Raw genomic sequence first — 22,137 nt, 5'->3', positions numbered from 1 at the left:
TTCAACAATCATTCGACAAACAATGCCTACATTCTAGTGAGAGGGAATAGACTATAAATAGGGGAACAGTGATAAGCATCATAGAGAAAAATAGAAGGGGGAGATAGAACGTTGGAGGAAATGGTCGAAATCTTATGTAGGGTGCCCTGGGAAGGCCTTACAAGAAGGTGATGTTTGAACAAATAGCCATGAGGAGAATGTCAAGCAGAGGAAACAGGAAGTGCTGCTCAAATAATTTATGTGGATCGGTTAACTGCCCGGCTCAAAAGAGTAAATAAGACGCTGTTTTTTTATCAGTATGACTTTAGGTAATACACAGTAACAGTTTCACTGAGCCCCCTTCCAGTGTAACACTGCATATTTCTGGCTCCGGAAGAAGAGAGGCATCGAATAGACAGGAGTTCGAAACCCTCCTCTGCCCCAGACTGCGAACTCCGAAAAGGGCCTCTGCGTATCTAAGCTCAGCGTCACTTTTAACAGGTGGCTCCGACAGAGCCGCGTTTTGTGACGAGTCAGCTGGCCCTCTGCAGCAGCACCACCAGAGATGCTTGTCTAAAAAACGCAGAAATATGCACTTTCCAGCCTAAGGCCGACGCCGCTGCCGAAAGAGACCACTCGGCCCAGCGGGCCTTCGGAATCAAACCAGTTTCCCCGAGAACCGTTCGCTTCCTGTCTCCGGGGCAACGTCATCAGGCGGCGCCGGAAGTCTTGTCGCGCTGCCTAGGAGACAGGACGCGGGGCCAGCAGCTGACAGGGCCGGGCGGGCCGCGCCCACCCGGTCGCCATGGAGCTGCCTCCAGGTCCCTGCGACGACCCCTGCGCCTGGGACGATGACTCGGACCCGGAGCCGGAGCCCGACCCTGACGCGCAGGCCGAGGCCTACGTGGCCCGCGTGCTCACTCCGCCGAAACCCGGCCTGGAGCCCCCTCGCGCCTCCCCGCTGTCCACGTCCGCCGCGTCTCCCGGTGCCCTGGAGCCGCGGGCCGCGTCCAAAGTCCCGGCCATGGGTGAGCCGGGCCTGCTGAGTCTTCCCCCGGAGCTGCTCCTCGAGATCTGCGCCTACTTGGACGCGCGCCTCGTGCTCCACGTCCTTCCGCGCGTGTGCCACACACTGCGCGACCTCGTGCGCGACCATGTCATCTGGAGGCTACGCGCGCAGCGCCGCTTACGCGCGCCCTACCCAGTGGTGGAAGGTGCGCGCACCCAGGGGCGGGGACGCCCTCCCAGGTCAGGCTTAGGACAGAGGAGGGGGTACCTTTGAGTGCTGTGGGCATAGCCGCTGGAGCAGGCTTCCTGGCTGTCCTGGCTCTGGCTGGAGGCTGAGGTTGTTACTGGTGGTGCCAAAGTTCCTGATCTTTGGGTGGAACATGAGGCAGACGCTCGGGGTCCTGAGACTGTGAAAAGGTACACCAGAAATCGGATCCCTGAACTCAGGATTCGGAGGTCCGCAGGCTTGGGGTCTGGTGATACCAAGCCTCTGATTCCTGGTTAGAGATTGACTCAGGGACTTGAAGTCTGAGGCTGTGGGAATCTACACTTGGGGCTCAGAGTAAGCCCAAGAATCCTCAGGCTCTGGGTCTAGCCCAGAGGCTGAGGCAGCAACTGGCGAAACCAAAACCCCTGACCCCTAGGGAGCCTTGAGCTGGGGGCACTGAGGCAGGAGCTCAGCGTCCAGGGCCTGCAACCCTTGAGGTTTAAACCTAGGGTATAAATGTTGAGATCCCTGACACCAGCAACCACAGATCTTCAAGCCCTAGGTCTAGCCTGGCATCTTAGGCAAGGGCTGGTGGTCATTCCTCCTGCCCCTGAGTTCACTGCTCAGAACACAGCTTGGAGACCGTGAATTGATATTGGTGATCCTGATATTGTTGGATCCTCAGACCCTTGAGCCAACATTAATAACAGGTTGGGTGGTCGATTATTCAAAATGGAAGCTTTGATTCTACAGAGGGGCAGGGACTCCTGCATTAGTGATTCTCAAGGTGTTGCCTTCCGACCCCTGGGGTCAGACTCTTCCAAACAACTTGATAAACATAGATGCTTGGGTCCCACCCAAACCACTGAATCTCTGCACCTGGAGTTTGGATTATGCATCTTGACAAACCTCCCCAGTTTACAGATACTAGTTTAAGAAACACTTCCCTTGGTCTGGTTCAGATGGCTGAGGCAAGAAGAGTTAGTTATGAGGCCCCAGCTCCTATGTCCAGCCTGAGGACTGAGGGGCTGAGATTAGACCTCAGCCAGGGGTGAGGAAGGACCTCAACGTCTTGAGGCTGCTATCCTCCAGGCATGGGTTGGGGGATGAGGCCTAGAAGGGTGGTCCTGAGGCCCCAGTTTCCAACTTCTGGAAACTGGAGTGAGGAGTAGTCCTAGACCTGCCTGGGAGGGGTGGGCAGCTGGTCCCAAGGCCAGAGCTGGAACTTACTTGGGTGGGGTGAGGGATTCAGAGGGTTCTCTCCAAGTCTGGTGTAGATTGAGCTCCCTGGAAGCCAGGGGTGAGCTTGGCCAGCTGGTTTGGGTGGCGGGTTCCCTGCCCACCAGGAACCCTACTCATGGTGCCCACAGAGGAGGACTTTGACTGGCCGGCGGCCTGCATTGAGCTGGAGCAGCACCTGGCCCGCTGGGCAGAGGATGGACGCTGGGCTGAGTACTTCTGCCTGGCCAACGGGCACTTTGCTTCCATTGACTCGGTGCTGCTGCTCCAGGTGAGGCCGGGTCAGCGGGGGGACAGGGAGGGGTGGGCCAGAGTGGCCCTGACAACATCATCTCACTCCCCTCCCAGGATGGGATGCTCTGTCTCTCCGGCTCCCGAGATCGCAATGTCAACCTGTGGGACCTGCGGCAGCTGGGGGCGGAGCCCAGCCGGGTTCTGGTCAAAGCCCTGGGCACCCAGCAGAACAGCACCCACAAGGTGAGGGGTCAGGCGGGGCTAGGAGGCATGAAGCCCAGGTATGGTGCCATAGCTAACAGCCTAGGTTTTGGTGCCAGACCTCATAGGTTTTAATTTCGCCCTGCTGTTGTTGGTGTGACTTTGGACAAGATGTGTGACTTCTCTGTGCAAGTTTCTACTTGTGTCCAGTGGGTAGTTAGGGTGAGGGTGAATAGGCATTAATATGAATACATTAAGCTCAGGCTTTGACACATAGCAGGTGCTCAATAGATGTCAGGCATACTTTTTTTTAAATCTTACTTTTTTTTTTGGCAGCTGGATGGTAAGGGGATTTGAACGCTTGACCTTAGTGTTGTAACACCGCGCTCCAACCAACTAAGCTAACTGGCCAGCCGCACGTATACCTTAAGAGGAACAGCACAGGGCAGCTATGAGGCTGTCCTTGGGTCGGCCAGCCCTGAGCATGACAGTCATGGCTGCAGAGGGACATCAGTCATTGAGGTGGTCCAGGCCAGTGACCAAGAGCTTGGGCTCTGAGGCAGATTCAGATCCCCACTCTGCTACTTTCTGGCTGTGTGACCTGGGGTGAGAGACTCAAACTTTTTGTGCCCCAGTTTCCTCATCTGTAAAATGGGATCCACTACAGTACCCTCCTCAGAGGGTTGGAGGAATGAGTCAGCCAGCATCCAGCACTCTGCATGTCAGCTCCTGAGGTGGGGCTGTTCATCTGCCCATTTTGCCGATGAAGAAACTGAGGGAGGGGATGTGATGTGCCCAGGCTGCACTCTTAAGCACGTTGTCACGTGGCCTCACACCACCACAGGTGCCTAGCCTCTGCAGAACTTGACTTAGAAATGTTATTGGGTGGGGCGTGCATGTCCTGGGCTCTGAAGTCAGACAGACCCACAGACCCAAACTCTAATCTCAGTTAGGTTTGAACTTGCTCTGAGTTCGTGTGTTGGCTCTCTCCCTCTCTTCTCTGATCCTTGATTTTGTTATCTGTGGGATGGGGATGATCATGTGGAGCTAGAGTTGTGTTGTCCCGCAGCATCTGTCAAAGTGGGTGTCAGAAAGGAAATGCTGTGTGGCTTTGGGTGAACTTTTTGACCTCTCTGAGCCTCATCTGCAGAAACAGGCAGGTCCTGCCCTGCCCCTATGGGCTGTGGTGAGGGGCCTGAGCTAATTTGCAGCCCACGAGGTGGGGAGCCGTGTGTGACTGCTGTGCCTGGTCCTGCAGGGCTGGGTGTGGTCACTGGCAGCACAGGACCACCGCGTGTGCTCCGGCTCCTGGGACAGCACGGTGAAGCTCTGGGACATAGCGGCCGATGGGCAGCAGTTTGGCGAGATAAAGTATGAGGGATCATGGGCAGGAGGCCTGGGTGGGTAGGGCTCTGCCTGATTGCAGCCGGAGTCCTGTGGTCCATGTGTCCCCAGAAGCAAAGCAGCTGTGCTGTGCCTCTCCTACCGGCCTGACATCCTGGTGACCGGTACCTATGACAAGAAGGTGACAGTCTACGACCCCAGAGGTAAGCCAGGGATCCTGGGGCCTAGGTTGGCAGAGCAGGGCTCCCTTGGGCTTCACAGTCTGGGTGGGGCAACAGTCACATAACCAGATGCTAAACACTTAGAGTGACAGTTCTGTCGTGGGGCCCAACGCGACTGGAGCAGGGGGTGCAGAGAAAGCCCCAGGGGTTGGGTTGGAATCCTGCCTCCCCCACTTCCTAGCTGTGTGACCCCAGGCAAACTTGAGCCTCAGTTTCCCCATCTGTACAGTCCAGATAATAACACCCCCAGCAGCCCCACAGGGTTAACAGGAGATGATGATAAGAGCAGCGGTGGGTTAAGTAAGTTGGTTTACATAAGACACCTATAACCAACACTGCCTCACACATAGGCCTCTTCGTTTACTTACTTATTTGTTCTTATTTTGTTTAATTGAAAAGCCAGTGAGCCTTGTCCAGGCAGAGCCCTAGTGGGGGTGGAGGGTGGGGACATATCTCAGGCCCACCTGCAGGCGAAGGCGTTTCAAATGTGACTCTGTACTGAAAGGAACAGACAGAACTGGAGGAGGGAGATGGGATGGGGCAGGGAGGGGCAGAGGCCTGGGGTGGGAAAGGAGAGACGGGTCACCTGTGGGGCAGGGGACCGAGCAGACTGAGGGTTTTGCCAGAGAACATGGAGGCCTGAGAGCCTCGGGTGGGCCAGGGGGCCTCCGAAGGGCTCTGATGTCCCCCTCCTCCCTGGCCCATCCCCTGTGAAGCGGGCCCGGCCCTGCTGAAGAGCCGGCGACTGCACTCCAGTGCTGTGCTGGCACTGCTGGCGGATGACCGGCACATCATCTCGGGCAGCGAGGACCACACCCTGGTGGTGTTCGACCGCCGAGCCAACAGCATCCTGCAGCGGCTGCAGGTGGGCCCCCCCCGGGGGCCCGAGGGACTGGGGCTGCAGCCCATCCTGGCCCAGCCTGAACTGCTTTGTCTCATGTCCCTCCCACAGCTGGACTCCTACTTGCTCTGCATGTCCTACCAGGAGCCTCAGCTCTGGGCCGGTGACAACCAGGGCCTGCTGCACGTCTTCGCCAACCACAATGGCTGCTTCCAGCTTGTCCGGGTCTGCCAGGGCCCTTGCCCCTGCCCATCTCTCGCCCCTGGGTCTCCTTCCTCCCTGGTGGTGTGGGGGGCTGGCCTTGGTAGAGCCTCATTTGAGTGTCATTCGTCCCCCCTCCCGTAGTCCTTTGACGTGGGCCACAGGTCTCAAATCACGGGGATCAAACACTCGCTCGGAGCCTTGTATACCACATCCACTGACAAGACCATCCGGGTGAGGCTCCAGCCCAGCTCCTTTCCTGAGAACAGTTGCCCACCCCCACCCCCACCCACCAGGGGCCCACCTTGACCTTTGTCTGTTGCCCATCACCAGGTGCACGTGCCCACAGACCCACCAAAGACTATCTGCACCCGAAGCCACCACAATGTGCTGAATGGGGTAAGGCCCTGCCCTGCACACCCTGCCTGGCCAGCTCAGAGTGCCACCCCCTGACTCCCCATGTTCCTGCCCTCCCAGATCTGTGCTGAGGGCAACCTGGTGGTGGCTGCCTCAGGGGGCCTGTCGCTGGAGGTCTGGAGGCTACAGGCCTAAGCAGGCGGATGTGGATGTGGTTACTGCCGGCCAGCAGGCTGGACCTCGGCCTCTGTTCTTGGGGACCTTCCCCCTTGTTGGTGCTGCCTCTGTCCCCGTCCTGCAGGCCTTGGGCGCAAGGAGCCTGGGCCACCATCAGGCAGGGGCCCTGGGTTGGTCCCCCTGCCCTGGGAGGTGAAGTTTGGGTTGTGGCCCATCCGTGGACCTGCTCCCACCCTCAGGTCCTGGTTTTGTTATGACTTAGACACCCCGCTCTCCGTTGAGAGCGCACGAGAAATAAACCTGATGTACTGTACTGGCATCTGGGCCTGGAGCATGAGCTTGGGGTGGCCAAGGGGCTGGGATGCTGCAGGGCGGGTTGGAGGTGAGTGTGAGAGACGGCATTAGAGCATATCAGCTGCTGCCCTCTGTGTGTGTGTGTGTAAGAGGGAGAGTCTGAGGATCATGGGCTCCTGTGTGAGAAGTGTGTGTGGCGTGTGATGCTTGTGGGTGTGTAGAGTGTGACTTGAACCTTGGATGTGCACCTGCGCTGTGGGAGTGGGACCACCTCCCGAGTGTCACCTGTCCCACCTCCGGCAGTCCTTCCACGTGGGCCACCCCTTAGGTGTGGGGGAGGGGAAAGGAAGGGAGGAGTATGTTCTTTGGGCCAGGGCTCCAGGGTGTGTGCATGCTTTGCCCTGGCCATGAACCTGAGGGTGGGCTGGGGAGGGAGGATGGGCCAGGTGTGTGCCTGTCCCCTGCCAGCCTGCAGTCCTCCTTGGGCCCCAGTCTCAGCCTGGCCAAGCCATGCCCTGAGGAGCATTCATTTCATGTTTATTGAGGCCCTCTGGGTTGCTGGGCTCACTAGGTGGCATTGTCGTGGGGTCACAGAATGGCACAGGACTTCTTCTCCTTGAAGGGGTTGGTGGCGGCTGGGATGCCCATGAGAAAGGGGTCACTCTTGGCCTGCTCGGTGCAGAACTGCAGCAGGTCGGCGGCCGCCTTGGACACCTGCAGACATATTCGGTCAGCCAGACTGAGGCTGTCCACCTGCCCCTCGCCCAGGTGTGCCCACCTCACCCCGCCTCCCATGTCCTCTGTGACTCTCACCTTCACACGGTCGATGCCCACCTCCATCCGCAGCTGCTCTACTGCCCGGCGGGCCTGCCCGATGTCGCTGCCAATGGCCAACTTGCCGGACATCTGGGGGAGGGTGGCCAAGGCTGTGGACAGCTGGCCCAACCTGACTCTGAGCCTAGGGCATCCCAAGGGCCCCCACACCTCCTCCCACGTCCCCTGGGGTCTGTGGGATAGGGATGGCTGTTCCTAGACCGCTGTCAGATCCACGTACCTCAGCTGAGGACTCTGGCTGAAGACGCCTGGCTGCCTGATCCTCCAGCGGCCGCCCCGCTCTGACTCCCTCCCCCACACCGACCTGGCCTCTCCAACCCCCTCTTCTCCCTCTCCCACCCCTGGAGAGACTTTGAAGCTAGGACAGTCAGGGGCTCATGGAGTGAAATGTCACCAGCAGCAGTAGCAGCAGCTGCCTTGGCCGAGGGGGTCCCTGCCCTAGAAGGTCCTGCAGCTATCCTGGTGTCACGTCACCTGGGTCCCCTTGGGCTAGGCAGCTTGGCTGGGGGAGTTCAGGGGCCTGGCCTCTGTCTGACCTGATGTATCCCCTGCTGTCCCCAACGTGCCTCCTTTGCCAGCCTCTGCCACCCATCAGGTGGAGTGTGGCTGGGCTTGGGTACAGCCCTGCTCTCCTTCTCTGTCTACACTCACTGCCCAGGATTTCAACCAGATGACCCGATCCACTTGCTTATGTTAATGGGGCCTCTGTCTCTGTCCCAACTGCCTCTTCCCTGAACCCCAGACCTGAGGACTTGTCTCCCTCCTCCAGACGTCAAAACGCCTCTCAGGCGTCTCTCACCCAACTCAGCCAAGCAGGACCCTGGATTATGTTCCCCCCAGACCTTCTGCCCCTGCCTCCCCGCACCTCCTCAAAGTAAAGTTCATCACTGTCCATCCAACTGCTCAGGCCAAATCTCTAGCTCCTTTATTCTTCTCTTTCTTCTGGTGTCCCCACACTTCATCCTATCTCAAGAGCCATCAGATCAGCCTGCAGATTAGGTTCTCAGTCCAGTCTCTTCTCTCACCGTTCATACCACCTGGTCCTGCCTGCATCTTTACTCACCTGGACCAGTGCAGTCACCTATGGCCTGGTGTCCAGCTTACCCTCTGCCCTGTCCCCTCCCCTGCTGTTCTTAAGGCAGCCAGCAGGATCTGTTAAAAAATAACTCTCAATCCCTTTTTGTCAGCACCACGCTCACCCAGTGAGCAAACCGGCCATCCCTATATGGGATCTGAACCCGCGGCCTCGGCGCTCCCAGCGCCACACTCTCCCGAGTGAGCCACGGGCTCGGCCCCTCTCAATCCCTTTTTGAAAACTCTCCAGTGCTCCTGTACTGGCCACCTGCCAATAAATAAATAAAAATAATAAAATAAGTTCGTGGAAAAATAGAATTGAAAGATAATACAAATCTTTCTTTCCATGGACTTCAAAAAAAACCTCTCCAATGGGATTTCCGTACTGGCCGGCTGCCAAAAACAAAAAAGGAAATGAAAACTCTCCAGTGGTTTCCCAGACTCTTAGAATAAAACCCAACCTCCTCACCACAGCCCACCAGGGTGCCTGGTCTGGGCTGTCTGAATTTCTTTCTTAACCTCTCCCTCCCTCATTCCTCGTGGATCACTCTGATGCTCTTGTGTTCATTCATTCGTTCAGCTTGTATTAGTCTGCTCAGGCTGCCATGACAAAATACCACAAACCAGGTGGCTTAAACTACAGAAATCTGCGTTACAGAGACTGCACAGTTGTGGTTGCCATGCCCCTCTCCACGGTCTCCTTTGTCAGGAGCAAGTCCAAGAAAATTCTAAAGCAGCCTTTGCTTATAACCCAACATAAGAAACCCGTAAGAGTAGTTTTTTGTTGGATTAAAGCTAATGAAAAACAGAACCATTCTGGTAGATGATGAGCCAAGCTGGACAGGACTGTCCTTCAACACCAGGAGTTGACTATGGGAGATCCTGACTCTCCTGCATCATGATCCAGTTGTGAAGAAAAAAGTCCTCTTTGTGGAACAGAAAAAAATATGCTCCCTCTAAACAATGGATTGAGGAGCCGGCCCGAGAGTGTGGTGCTGACAACACCAAGTCAAGGGTTAAGATCCCCTTACCGGTCATCTTTTTAAAAAATAAAATAAAATAAACAATGGACTGAAAATGAGTTTGAGGGCCGGCCCGTGGCTCACTCGGGAGAGCGTGGTGCTAATAACACCAAGGCTGCGGGTTCGGATCCTATATAGGGATGGCCGGTTAGCTCACTGGGTAAGCGTGGTGCTGACAACACCAAGTCAAGGGTTAAGATCCCCTTACCGGTTATCTTTGTAAAAAAAAAAAAAATGAGTTTGATTTATACTTTTTTTTTTTGGCAGCTGGCTGGTATATGGATCCAAACCATGACCTTGAGGTTATAAGGCTGCACTCTAACCAACTGAGCTAACCGGCCAGCCCAGATTTGATTTGATTTGATTTATTTATTTTTTAAAAGATGAGCAGTAAATGGATCTTAACCCCTGACTTGGTGCTGTCAGCACCACGCTCTCCCAAGTGAGCAAACCAGCCATGCCTATATAGGGATCCGAAACCGTGGTGTTGGTGTTATCAGCACCACACTCTCCCAAGTGAGTCACAGGCCAGCCCCTCAGATTTGATTTATAAATGAGAAGACTGAGGGTGGGGATACTGGTTCAGAAACCTTGCAGTGTGTAATAAAAGAAAAGGAAATGGGGCTGGCCAGTTAGCTCAGTTGGTTAGAGCACAGCCTTTATAACACCAAGGTCAAGGGTTTGGATCACCGTACTGGCCAGTTGCCAAAAACAGAATCACTGCTTCCTGTGATTTGAAGGCCATTGTGAAGAAAAACAGTGCAGTTAAAGAAAGTTCTTCATATAATTTATTTATCTTTTTAGATATATTTATAGCCCTCAGTAAAAAATATTGAAATAGAAAAAACACAAAACACACACACACAAAACCACAGAAATTATTTTCTCACAATTTTGGAGACTAGAAATCCAAGATCAAGGTCTTGGCAGGTTTGGTTCTTCTTTTTTTTTTAAAGATGACCAGTAAGGGGATCTTAACCCTTGACTTGGTGTTGTCAGCACCACGCTCTCCCAGGTGAGCAACCGGCCATCCCTATATAGGGATCCGAACCCGTGGCCTTGGTGTTATCAGCACCACACTCTCCCGAGTGAGCCACAGGCCAGTTCCGGCAGGTTTGGTTCTTCTGAGGCTTCTCTCCCGGACTTGTGGATGGCCATCTTCTTGCTGTGTCCACACAGTCTTTTTTCTGTGTGTGCACATCCCTGGTATCTCTTAGTATACCCACATTTCCTCTTCTTTTAAGGGTACTGGTCAGATTGGACTGGCACCTACCCTAACAGCCTGATTTTACTTTATCACCTCTTTAAAGACCCTGTCTCCAAACACAATCACATTCTGAGGTACGGAGAGTTAGGGCTTCAACATATGAATTTTAGGGGGACACAATTTGGCCCTTAAGTATATTTGCTGAGATCTAACATGTGCCCAGCACTGTACAAAAAGCACAAACTAGCAGTGAAACGACAAAATCCTGCCCTCATGGAGCTGTCATTCTAGTCATAGAAAGAAAGGCAACAACGAATAACATGTATTAGGGAAAGAGAAAACATTTGAAAGAGAACAGGAATGAAGAGTAAAATCCAGGTAAGGGGTGGCTGGTTAGCTCACTTGGTTAGAGCATAGTGCTGGTAACACCATGGTCAAGGGTTTGGATCCCCCGCTGTGGTCAGCTGCCAAAACAAAAGTAAATAAATAAAATCGAGGTAAAGGTGAGAGGGGTAGACAGGGCAGGACTCCCAGAGGTGATATTTGTACTGAGGCTCAAAGGAGGAGGAGGAGCTGGGGAAGGGGATGTTCCAGACACAGGGAACAGCAGGTTCATGGGTCCTTGATCAGGAAAGAGCTTGGTGGGTTCTGGGAACAGCAAAGAGGTCCGTGTAGCTGGAGGGGTGGGAGTGAGGGAGGGCAAGTGTGGTGGGAGATGGAGGCAGGGAGGTCAGCAGGCACCCTTGAAGGCCATGGTGAAGAGCCTGGATTTTACTCTGAAGGGGAAGCCACAACTAGAGGGTTTTAACAATGATGTGTCTAATTTATGTCTAAATGACATATTTGATTTATGTTTAAAGAGCTTGCTAGCCTCAGCTAGGAGACGGACTGTAGGGGAGGAAGACTAGTGGGGAGGCTGTGGGGACCTGTGAGGAAAAGCATTTGGAATTGGGACCTATTTTATAGGTGAGCTTGGCAGATATGCTGATGGATGGATGTGGGGCATGAGAGAAGGGAAAACTGATGAAGCTTGATAGCTCAACTCCCCAGTTTTTCCCCTAGTAGATGAGTGGAGGGTGGGGCCATTTGCTGAGATGCAGGAGGATCAACTGACTGGGCGACTTTGAGATCCAAGTGGGAATATCGAGGATGTTCTGTTCCTGCAATAAGTAGGCTCATTTCCAGCCTCAGGGCCTTTGCAGTGGCCGTGCACTCTCTCAGTGCGGGTGGAATGACCAACCCCCCAGATCTTCACATATGGGCTCTTTCTCAGTCTTCTGGTCTTGGCTCAAATCTCACCTCCTTAGCATCCTTCCTCAATCACCTGTCCCTCCAACTAAAGCTACCAACTCCTCCACCCACTCTCACCCTTAAGACTCTAACCATCTTGTTTAAGTCCTGAATAGAACTTACCGTTTTTGTCAGCCTTCAATCCTCGCAATCAGACTGTGGACTCTAGGAGGGCAGGGTACACATCTTCGTCTTGTTCACTGCTACATCCTCAGCTCCTAGCACAGAACCCAACGCATAGCATAGATTCTGTAAATTGTAGCCAGTGAATAAAGGGGTCCCCTTTGGACCCTGTGCACGGTTAGGAGGATGCGTGAGACACAGACCCCACTGGAGGTCTCAGTCTTGCTGGAGTGAAGATGACAGCCCTGCTTCTCAGAGGAGGCCCCTGACCCAGTGGAAGGTCAGAGAAGGCTTCCCAGAGGGTGACAACTGCAGCTGCCGGGGGAAGGAAGGAAGGACGGTTACGCAGCGTGTGGAACTCTGGAGACTTGCGAGGGATCACCGTACCACTAACACGAGAGGCTCAGACAGGCTGAAACTGTGTCTATCTGGTACCCAAATCTTGTCCAAGGGCGACGCTTAAAGAGCCATCCTCTTGTCCAGAGGACAAAAACGAATGGGTAAACGCCACGCAATGCGGTGGATCTCCAGCAGGCGGAATTAAAATAAGGATCCTCATACACGTGAAGCGAAAAGGAATAACGGCTCCTCGCGGCTTCCGTAGTAAGAAACACACCCTCAAAAATAGCTACTCCCTGAACTACGGGATCCACAGAGGGTCATGTAACGAAGCAGCTTCCGGTCTTTTTCCCGAGCCCTACTTCCGGTACAGTAGCAGAGTCGCTCGTGCAGGGGCTTAACGCGTTTCTAGGCCGCCGTAGGCCCGGCCTGGGGCGGCTCTGACCTGACAGAGCCGGCCGCAGGCACATGGAGGGTTCCCCAGAGGGGAAGGCGCCCGCGGCGGCGCTGGCCGCCGTGCTAAAGCACAGCTCGGCGTTGCCGCCCGAGAGCGTCCAGGTCCGGGGTTACGACTTCAGCCGCGGGGTGAATTACCGCGCACTGCTGGAGGCCTTCGGCACCACCGGCTTTCAGGCAACCAACTTCGGGCGGGCGGTGCAGCAAGTGAACGCCATGGTAAGTCCTGGGGCGGGACTTACCGGGCTGGGGGGCGTGGCCTCTAATAGGACCAATGCGGTACTTGGAGGGGTGGGGCTTCCCTTCGGTGAGGGGGCGTGGCCTTCGCTAGGGGGCGGTCCTAATGGTTGGAGAGAGGCGGGGCCTGTCATGGGCGGGAGTTTCTGTGCTGGGAAAGGACTTTGCAATCCGGTTGTTAAATCCTAGTATAAGAAGTGGTGGGGTCTGATTCTAGGTACGGGCGGGTTCTAGGAATTTTTTTTTTTTTTTTTAATATAAAGACCGGTAAGGGCATCTCAACCCTTGGCTTGGTGTTGTCAGCACCACGCTCAGCCAGTGAGCCAACCGGCCATCCCTATATAGGATCTGAACCCACGGCCTTGGTGTTATCAGCACCGCACTCTCCCGAGTGAGCCACGGGCCAGCCCCGGGTTCTAGGAATATTTACTTACTTTAATTTTTTTTGGCGCAGCGGGCTGGTACGGGAATCCGAACCCGTGACTTTGGTGTTACCAGCACCACACTCTGCCAGTTGAGCAAACGGCCAGCCCATCTAGGCATATTTAAAGTGTTCTGGGATGGGTGGAGCCTGGGGCAAGACAGTGTGGTTTAGGGAGGGAATTGGAGGAGGAGCCTTAATCAGGGTGGGGTTTGAACTTGGCTAGCAGGGAAGGTTACTGGACGTGAAAAAGAGATGCTCTCCGATTCCTGAAAGGGTATATATATAAAGACGGAACGTGTGCCCTTAGATCGGGTCTGGGAAAGAGGCAGAGTCTGCACAGGGGACATTCACTGGTCCCTGGTAGAAGTGGTCCTGTATTCCTGAGTGGGCAGAGCCTGGGGATGAAATCTGACTCTGAAACCCACCTGGGATCCCTGGGCTGGGGTTTGAGGCCAGATCTCTACCTGGCCCTTACTCCCAGATTGAGAAGAAGCTGGAGCCGCTGTCGCAGGATGAAGACCAGCATGCAGACCTGACCCAGAGCCGCCGCCCACTCACTGGCTGCACCATTTTTCTGGGCTATACATCCAACCTCATCAGTTCAGGCATCCGTGAGACCATTCGCTACCTCGTGCAGCACAACATGGTGTGGACCTGGTGGGGCTGTGGCCCTGGCCTCTCTGGGTTAATGGGCAATAAAGTTATTGATCACTTAAGTGAGATGGGGGAGATCGAGGTCAGTTTTAAATAGAGGGACAGAATCGAGTTTTGTTTTGCAGCACAGCTCACCCCTAAGAGTCACTGAATAAGTACTGAGGTTAGAAATCCTGCCCAGGATGAAGGCAGAGCTCCCCTTCTTGGGCCAACCTTCCTGTCTTGTGGCTGCAGGTGGATGTATTGGTGACAACGGCCGGGGGTGTGGAGGAGGATCTTATCAAATGCCTGGCGCCCACATACCTGGGCGAGTTCAGCCTCAGGGGGAAGGAACTCCGGGAGAACGGTATCAACAGGTGGGGGCCCTGAGTGGTGCTGGGCAGGGTAGCTGGGCTGAGGGCCTTGGGACTGCTGCCCACATGCTTCCCGTCCCCAGGATTGGGAACTTGCTGGTGCCCAATGACAATTACTGCAAGTTTGAGGACTGGCTGATGCCCATTCTGGACCAGATGGTACTGGAGCAGAACACAGAGGTGGGGCTGGAATAATGAGAGGTTGAGTGGGGGGAGGGTTCAGCATGGTGGAAATCTGGGGAGGTGTGGGCTGACGCTGATGTCTCCTCCTAGGGCGTGAAGTGGACTCCTTCGAAGATGATTGCCCGGCTTGGCAAGGAGATCAACAACCCAGACTCAGTGTATTACTGGGCCCAGAAGGTGAGGGGCTCGGTAGGGGCAGAGTTCCCAGGCTTCGGCATGTGTTGACTTGTTTTGTCTTCACAACCACCTGGGGAGTCCCTACTGTCATCATCTCAGCTGAGGAACCTCAGCCACAAATAGCTTAGGTAATTTGTCTGAAGTCACACAGCTATGGACTGGGGGTCCCAGTCTCCTGGCTCCACTCCTAGACTATCTGGGAATGGTTAGGGGCAGTGCTTAGCAACTCCCCTAGGGCCTGGCTCAGGGTCCCACCCTCCCCAGAGGCTGTGAAGCCCCACAATCTGAAAAGTAACAAGAGCTGCCCCTCTTTATGTGCCAGACACCATCATATGTATTTTAGGTGGGTTTTCTCACATACGCCTCCTCATCTGTGAGAGAGGTGCCATTATCCTTTACAGTCGAGGAGACAGGCCCAGAGGAATTAAGCACCCTGTCCAGTCGGGCAGAGAGGAGGGGATGCAACTGGGACGGGGACCAGGCTGCCCCCATCAGGCTCCGAGCGTCCACTGCTGACTGGTCCTGTCCTCCCTCAGAACCACATCCCCGTGTTGAGCCCGGCGCTTACAGATGGCTCACTGGGCGACATGATCTTCTTCCATTCCTACAAGAATCCAGGCCTGGTCCTGGATATCGTTGAGGGTGAGGCGTGGGGGCCACAGGGGAGCAGGGAAGGAGGGTCGGACAAGCCTGAGGCCTGACCACGGCCCTCTTCCCCCCAGACCTGAGGCTCATCAACACACAGGCCATCTTCGCCAAACGCTCTGGGATGATCATCCTGGGCGGAGGCCTGGTCAAGCACCACATCGCCAACGCCAACCTCATGGTGAGTGCGGGTGGTGCATGTGCCTGTGCCTGGTGGGGTGGTCCCCAGGCCACTGTGCAGACATGCTTGTGTGCTGGGCCTGTGCCGTGCACTGGGGAGATGGCCAGGGAGCAGAGAGGCCAGGAGCCCTGACTTCCTGAGACAGACATTCTAGTGGGGGAGACAGACAGGAAACCAGTGACGTGTGTCAGGCGGCAGTCACTGCTGTGCAGAAAAATAAGGCTGGGTGACGGGATGAGAAGGAAAAAGGTGCTGTTCAATAAAGGGTGTTGGAGGGGGCTTCTGGGAAATGTGACCTGTGAGCAGAGGTTTTTGGGAAATGCCTCCTACAAGCCATTGGGGAAGAAAGTTTCTGGCATAGGGAAGAGCCAGCAAAGGCTCTGAGGTGCCTGTAGGAGGCTGGTGAGGGGAGGTGGGAAGTAGTCAGGGCGGCAGGTGACGCGGCAAAGCATGCTGGGCCTCTTGGGCTGCAGGGAGGGCTTTTGCTTTTGCTGAGGGAGGTGGGAGATGACCTGCCTCAGGTGTTGGCAGGTGCCCTCTGGCTGCTGTGGGGGGACAGATGGTGGAGCGTGAGAGAGTGGGGGTCCAGGAGGGCGGTGATGGGGTCTGTGGAGGGCAGGGGTGGGTGGGTCGGAGATCTGCTGAGGATAGAGCTGGTGGTGGCTCTTGCTGCAGAGCAGATGGGGGAGGGTTGTTGATACCTATGGGGTGGGTCCAGGGAAACACTACCCATCGTATGCCCAGCAACCCCCGTGACCCCAGGCATTGATGTGAGGCTCCTCCCTGGAGCAAGGGACTGCCCAAGGCTTCCTTCATCGGGGACACACCCCGCAACCTCTTTGGCTATGGTCCTGCCCCCGTGCCTGGCTGACTGGGCCTGCCCTGCCCCTGCCCGCAGCGGAACGGGGCCGACTATGCTGTCTACATCAACACGGCCCAGGAGTTTGATGGCTCTGATTCAGGTGCCCGGCCAGATGAGGCCGTCTCTTGGGGCAAGATCAGGGGGGATGCACAGCCTGTCAAGGTAAGGTCCTCTGGGTGGGGGTCAGCATCTCCTGGGATGTGGCCTCAGGTCCCCTGGCTCACCCAGGTTCCTTCTGCAGGTCTATGCTGATGCCTCCCTGGTCTTCCCCCTGCTTGTGGCAGAAACGTTTGCCCAGAAGGTAGATGCTTTCGTGCCCGAGAAGAATGAAGACTGAGCAGCTGTGGCCCTAGGGAGGCCTGACCCCCTCCTCTATTTATTAGTTTGAAGACCCAGCCCCTTTCTCACTCCTTAGTCAGAAGCGTCTTTAGAATAAATGGTCTTGGCGGTCCTCAGTCTTGTGTCTTGGTCCTTGGTCCTGGTGGTGGGTTCTCTGGCTTCAGCCTGCTCCCCCCTCTGCCTCGTAGGCCTCTTCCCTCCAGCACTGGATGCTGCCCCCCATGGCAGTCAGCAGGCAGGGCTCTGTGGGGTGGTAGGCCAGCGACTGCACCACACTGGGACCCACAGGCAGGGCCAGCGCCAGGGTACCCTGTGGAACAAGGAGTGAGGAGCCATGATGAGTGGCCAGGCAGTCCCCTGGCCCCCGAGGTCCCTGGGCATCCCTCTCCCCTGACCTTTATGCACCTGCCCCTAATCACCTCCCAGGCACTGCAAACCTCATCTGCTTAAAACTGAGCCCCTCAGTCACTCCATCTTTCCAGGTGCTTGGGCCAAACATCTGGCAACTCTTTCTCTCGCACCTCACATCCCTTATCAGTAAGTCCTCTTGGCTCTGCCTCTAGCTGTGTCCAGAGACCGCTGATCTTCTCTTTCAGTCTACAGGGCCCGCAAGAAGTAGGTAGAACGTTTCTCCCTGTGTTAGTTCCCAGAGCGAAAGCTCCCTCCATCCTCTTATGGAGCTTAGTTCCTCCAGCCAACCCCCAGCACTGACGTTTCCTTCTCTGAGGCTCCCCAGCCTCAGCCAGGATGTTCTATTCCCAGCCTGACGACTCCACCAGGCTGGGACACATCAAGGACAGTGCTTGGGGCTTGGAACCACCCATGGAGACACTCAGATGTAGCTCAGGTTTCCTGAACAACTACAGCCCCATCTCACCCGAAGTCAGACGCCACCATCCAGTTCCCCTCATTCGGGTCAGTCCCAGTGGTTCAGCCTGGCATTTGCGGCCCTGCCTGACCCGGAGCCTGCTGCTGCCGCCAACCTGAAGTCCTTCTGTTTTATGACCAATGTGTGCACATGGCACACCTCCAAGCTTTAGCACATGCTGTTCCTTTTGCCTGGAATGTCTTTCCTTCCTCATCCTCTCACTCCTCCTTCAAGATCCCAGCTCGATTACCTAACACCACTCCCTTTTCCAGGCCTGAGAGTGACCAAGGTAAGGATAAGGCTGGGACAGGGCAGGCATCCAAGTATGGAGTAGGGGTGGGGAGTCTCACCTCCACCAGGTCCCAGAAGAACACCTTCCCATCCTCAGAGCAGCTGACCACGTGCGTGTCACGCTCACTCAGGCAGCAGTCTAGCTTGTATTCCTGGTTCTTATGGCCTGTGTACCTGGGGGCAAGGGGATCAGGAGGGCTTGGTCCTCAGCAAGGGAGGGGGGAAGGGAGGAAAAGGGGAAGGGAGGTCAGAGGGAAGGAGCTCCACAACTATGAAGACTCACTCGCCCAGCAGCTCCCCCGTGTCTTTGTCTAGAAGGCGCAGTGTGGAGTCCAGGCTGGACACCAGGGTGCACTGCCCATCCCGGCTGAAGCAGGTGCAGGTGATGGGGCCTGGGAGGAGGGGAGGGGGGCAGGCGGGTGAGGCTAGGGTGTCCCTGGCTGTGCCCTCTTCCAGTCCCCCAGCCCCAGCCACACTCACTGCCCACGTAGTCGGAGAAGAGCTGCCCCATCCTCAGGTCATAGCGCCTCACGCGGCCATCCACGGAGCTGCAGAGAGGGTAGATCCAGCTGAAGTGTAGAGTGGGGCCAGCGGTTCCATGGCTCCAGGCAGCCTGTCCCCGTGACCCTGCGACCTCCCACCCAGCCAGGGCGCTGAGGGCAGGTCTGGGCCTGCTCTTCCTGGGCACATGGGTGCAATGCTGAGGCACTGGCTTTGAGGCTCAGGCCCGGGACCCAATCAGGTCCCATTCCATCCATTTCCAAGATCCACAACCCCGTTTCCAAACCCTTCTGGATTCCTTTCCCCACGCTCCCCAGCTCTTCCTCTACGTACTCTCAGAATCCAACCAGTTCCCCTCCTCCAGCACCACCCTTGTCGCCCAGCACCTGCACAGTCTCCCCACAGCCACCAGAGGGAGCGCCTTTGAAAGTACAGTCATGGGACCCAATCCTTCCCTTTCCATTAACCTCAGATCCGGAGGCCCTTCAGACCCTGTGCAGTCAGCTTGTGAACACCTCCTCCTCTCACCTCCCCCTACATGCCCTTGCGGCCTCTGCAACCTTGGCCCAGTCACAGTAGCACCGCAAACACCTTCTCCTTGGGACATCTGCACTTGCTCTTCCCCAGCGGGCTCCTCATCCTCCTTCATCTCAGCTTACACAGCCTTCCCTCTGTCCCCCCCCAACCCCCTCAACAATGACCTAAAGTGTCCTCAAGTTAATTTTTTTTTTTGGTGGCTGGCAGATATGGGGATCGGAACCCTTCACCTTGGTGTTATAATGCCGTGCTCTAACCAACTGGCTAATCGGCCAGTCCCCAAGTTAATTTCTCACACAACCCCATCTTTTCTCTTGACCCTTACCACTGCTTCAGTTATGTTAGCTGTGTTTATTTCTTTACTGATTGTCCATCTGTCCCCCTAGAGAGGGGCTCCCAAAGGGCGAGGACCAGGTCTGGTTCATTCTTGGCTGTGTCCCTGGCACCCAGACCCAGGCCTGGCTGGGAGGCCTCAAATCCCCAGTGAATGACTATGTGAATGATAGGTGAGGCTGAGCATGGCAGAGTGGGGGCTGACAGTGGGGAGCCAGGACCACAGGGTACTTGGTTGCCTGACTGTGGCCCAAGAGAGAGGGGACTGTGTGTTCTCTACCAGTGGAGAATGGAAACAGCCAGTTCCTTAGGAGTCCATCAGGAGGATCTACTCAGATGACTCAGTTAAATATGTACCTAGTGTCTCTTCTGGGTCAGGCCCTGTGTGGAGGCCTGGGACATAGCCATGACCAAGGCGGGTGCAGTTTCTGCCATCATGGAGCTGGCATTCATTGACCAAGGGAGATCTAGGAAAGTGATAACCAAAAGAATGCGCTCTGACCAGGCCAGCTAAATTATAGTGCCTTCAGATATCTGGGATAAGTCAGTAATCACATCCGCCTCCTAGAATATGTTACTGTAAGACCATTTTACTTAGAAGCAGCCACGATGGCACCAGAAAGCCATAAAATAACCTAGAATACTTATTACCCTTGACCTAGAACCCTGCATGTAGGATGTAACTTAGTAACAATCCCCAATCCATATGGCACATTCTGCCAACAGAAGGCCTGATAATTAGGTGGGGTTCTCTTTCCTTCGACCCTTTCCCCTTCTTGTGATTATAAAATGTTAAGCTCTGCTGGCCCTCTTTGGAACACATTTTCAGGGATCCCCAATCTATGTGTCTCCCCCACTGCAGTCGTGACACTGGCTCAATAAATCCCTGCTACATGTATTTGGTCTCAATTTCTTTTTAGGTCAACAAAGGCCTCCCTGAGGAGGTGACATCTGAACTGGGACTTGAAGGATGAGAAGGAGCCAAACGTGTGGTCCAAGGAGAAATGTGTGGGAACAGGGCCAATCTAACGGGCTGGGCAGCCCTAATTCCCCCTATGGTGGAAATGGTACTCTCTCAGGTTGTGGCAACACTTGGGAAGTCCTGCACGGGACTTTAAATTTCTTTTTGTTGGCTGGCCTGTACAGGGATTGAATCCTGGCCCTTGGTGTTATCAGCACCATGCTCTAACCAACTGAGCCAACCAGCCAGCCCCTGCACGAGATTAAAAAAAAAAGTGTTTATTTCCTGCAACCAGAATAACAACCCTACACAGGCAGGATTTTCCCCTGCTTTCCTATTTGTTCACTGCTGTATGACCATTAACTAGAAAAGTATCTGGCATGCAGTAGGTGCTCAAATACACTTTAAGTAGGAGAAGGGCAGTCCAGGCAGAGGAAGAGCAATTGCAAAGGTCCTATGGTGGGAGGATGGTTGGAATGTTTAAGAGAAATGAGTACCAAGGTCAAGGGTTTGGATCCCAGTATTGGCCAGCTACAAAAAAAAAGAGAGAGAAATTAAGCCCTGTAATGAATAAAAGCTGAGAGATTAGTAGGAGCCAGACTGTGCAAGGCATTACAAGTGGTGGTGAGGAGAGTAGATTTTAATCTAAGCACAGAGGAACCTGGGGAGGGACAAGGTCCTGGCTCCACTCACCCTGCCAGGACCTCATGGTCTGACACCTTCACGCTGGATATACCATCCCTGGCCTCCTCTAGCGTCTGCACTGGCTCGGGCCTCCGCGAGCGGCAGTCCCAGCAGCGGATGCTGGAATCGATAGATCCTGTGAAGCCAGCATGAAGGTGAGGTCAGGTTTGGGAGCGGGGGCAGCACCCTGGGCTCCCCTGCCTAGGCCCCAGACTCACCGGACAGGATGACTGTGGCCTCTTCATTAAACTGCACTGTGTTTACCTTCTGAGAAACAATCACTGCCACTCAGAGGAGGCTAGACTTTGGAGGATTGGGATAAAGACAGGGTTCCCAGTGCAGGTTAAAGCAAGGGCAAAGGCTAGCGGTAAAGGAGGTGAAGGGTTTGGGGGGAACCCCAAGGACAGGGCTTGGTGACAGCCCGGCCATGGGTGGGAGGAGGGAGCAGCATCTGGGGAAGGGCAAGGATCCTGACGCTGTAATGGGAGGGGTGTGTGTCCCTGTCATTATCCACGCGCTAATATGGGTCCCCTCCGCTATCCACGCTCTTAATGAGGGTCTACAGGTTAACACTCACCCCCGCGTGGCCCCGGAATTTGCGCACAACCTGCCCCGATGCCACATCCCACAGCACCACCGCCTTGTCTCCGCCCCCGGAGCAGAGACTGCTGTTGTCAAAGGAGCTAGAGGGCAGAGGAGGGAAGGTCAGCGTCGGCCTCCGGTCCCAGCCTCAGCGCTCCTATCCCGGCCTGGCCCCCGGCTCACCCGGCCGCGTCCAGCACCTCGTAGCCGTGGCCGCTATACGTCCGTAGCAGCGTCCCCCGCAACGGATTCCACAACTTGAGGGTCTTGTCGCTGCCGCACGTCAGGCAGTAATTGCCATCCACTGGGGAACACCAGGCAGTGGTTACTGGGCCGTAGACCTCAGGAGGCGGGAGAAGGACCCAAATGAAGATGAAGGCGCTCACCATTAAATCGCACGGCTCGCACTGCCCTCTGTCCGCAGTCCAGCGTCTTTAACCGTTTCTGTGGCAGTTCCGGGGCCCGCGGCTTTGGCTCAGGGAAAGCCATGGCTCAGAGATCCCTTCCTCCCCGCCTAATATTGGTCCGTACGGAGGTTCCGAGGCTTCGAAACTCACGCTTGGGTGTAACCTTATTATTGCCCTCCATGATCTACTTCCTGCTTCTCACTTCCGGGTTTAAAATTTCGGCATTTTGGCGGCAGCATTGGGACTACTGAAACTCTCCTTCAGGTTTT

The 22,137-nt window shown here is 55.3% G+C and overlaps 4 protein-coding genes and 1 pseudogene across 10 annotated transcripts; 3 read left to right on the top strand and 2 right to left on the bottom strand.

Annotated features, from left to right (window-relative positions):
* The first annotated feature begins 748 nt into the window (after positions 1-748).
* On the top strand, positions 749-6,309 carry FBXW9 (F-box and WD repeat domain containing 9). 2 transcript variants are annotated; one of them, XM_063112656.1, is made up of 10 exons: positions 749-1,193; positions 2,566-2,705; positions 2,783-2,911; positions 4,128-4,240; positions 4,325-4,416; positions 5,151-5,299; positions 5,387-5,500; positions 5,621-5,710; positions 5,810-5,875; positions 5,954-6,309. In XM_063112656.1, the coding sequence occupies exons 1-10, from the start codon at positions 785-787 to the stop codon at positions 6,026-6,028; spliced, it is 1,377 nt and encodes a 458-aa protein (XP_062968726.1). In that variant the 5' UTR covers positions 749-784; the 3' UTR covers positions 6,029-6,309. The 2 variants fall into 2 exon arrangements, with proteins under 2 accessions (XP_062968726.1, XP_062968724.1); XM_063112654.1 differs by having other exon boundaries at positions 2,542-2,705.
* A 539-nt stretch (positions 6,310-6,848) lies between these two features.
* On the bottom strand, positions 6,849-12,477 carry GNG14 (G protein subunit gamma 14). 4 transcript variants are annotated; one of them, XM_063112748.1, is made up of 4 exons: positions 11,855-12,477; positions 10,844-10,905; positions 7,118-7,210; positions 6,849-7,018 (listed from the first exon to the last, which is right to left on the bottom strand). In XM_063112748.1, the coding sequence occupies exons 2-4, from the start codon at positions 10,871-10,873 to the stop codon at positions 6,893-6,895; spliced, it is 249 nt and encodes an 82-aa protein (XP_062968818.1). In that variant the 5' UTR covers positions 10,874-10,905; positions 11,855-12,477; the 3' UTR covers positions 6,849-6,892. The 4 variants fall into 4 exon arrangements, with proteins under 4 accessions (XP_062968818.1, XP_062968815.1, XP_062968816.1 ...); XM_063112745.1 differs by having other exon boundaries at positions 6,849-7,210; XM_063112746.1 differs by lacking the exon at positions 10,844-10,905 and having other exon boundaries at positions 6,849-7,210.
* Positions 8,893-9,172, top strand: LOC134387063 (large ribosomal subunit protein bL33m-like; annotated as a pseudogene).
* A 71-nt stretch (positions 12,478-12,548) lies between the features above and the next one.
* DHPS (deoxyhypusine synthase) lies at positions 12,549-16,820 on the top strand. 3 transcript variants are annotated; one of them, XM_063110219.1, is made up of 9 exons: positions 12,549-12,868; positions 13,792-13,956; positions 14,199-14,320; positions 14,401-14,497; positions 14,591-14,677; positions 15,214-15,319; positions 15,400-15,503; positions 16,402-16,527; positions 16,607-16,820. In XM_063110219.1, the coding sequence occupies exons 1-9, from the start codon at positions 12,662-12,664 to the stop codon at positions 16,700-16,702; spliced, it is 1,110 nt and encodes a 369-aa protein (XP_062966289.1). In that variant the 5' UTR covers positions 12,549-12,661; the 3' UTR covers positions 16,703-16,820. The 3 variants fall into 3 exon arrangements, with proteins under 3 accessions (XP_062966289.1, XP_062966291.1, XP_062966290.1); XM_063110221.1 differs by lacking the exon at positions 13,792-13,956; XM_063110220.1 differs by lacking the exon at positions 16,402-16,527.
* On the bottom strand, positions 16,708-21,989 carry WDR83 (WD repeat domain 83). Its single transcript, XM_063110222.1, has 9 exons — positions 21,848-21,989; positions 21,645-21,765; positions 21,457-21,562; positions 21,098-21,146; positions 20,889-21,015; positions 18,344-18,411; positions 18,147-18,255; positions 17,923-18,037; positions 16,708-17,014 (listed from the first exon to the last, which is right to left on the bottom strand). Exons 1-9 carry the CDS (start codon positions 21,948-21,950, stop codon positions 16,865-16,867), a joined length of 948 nt encoding a protein of 315 aa, XP_062966292.1. The 5' UTR covers positions 21,951-21,989; the 3' UTR covers positions 16,708-16,864.
* Between the last annotated feature and the right edge of the window lie 148 nt (positions 21,990-22,137).

Source organism: Cynocephalus volans, chromosome 10 (genome assembly GCF_027409185.1).
Source record: "Cynocephalus volans isolate mCynVol1 chromosome 10, mCynVol1.pri, whole genome shotgun sequence".
NCBI lineage: Eukaryota > Metazoa > Chordata > Mammalia > Dermoptera > Cynocephalidae > Cynocephalus > Cynocephalus volans.
This window is presented reverse-complemented; position numbering and strand designations above follow the sequence as displayed.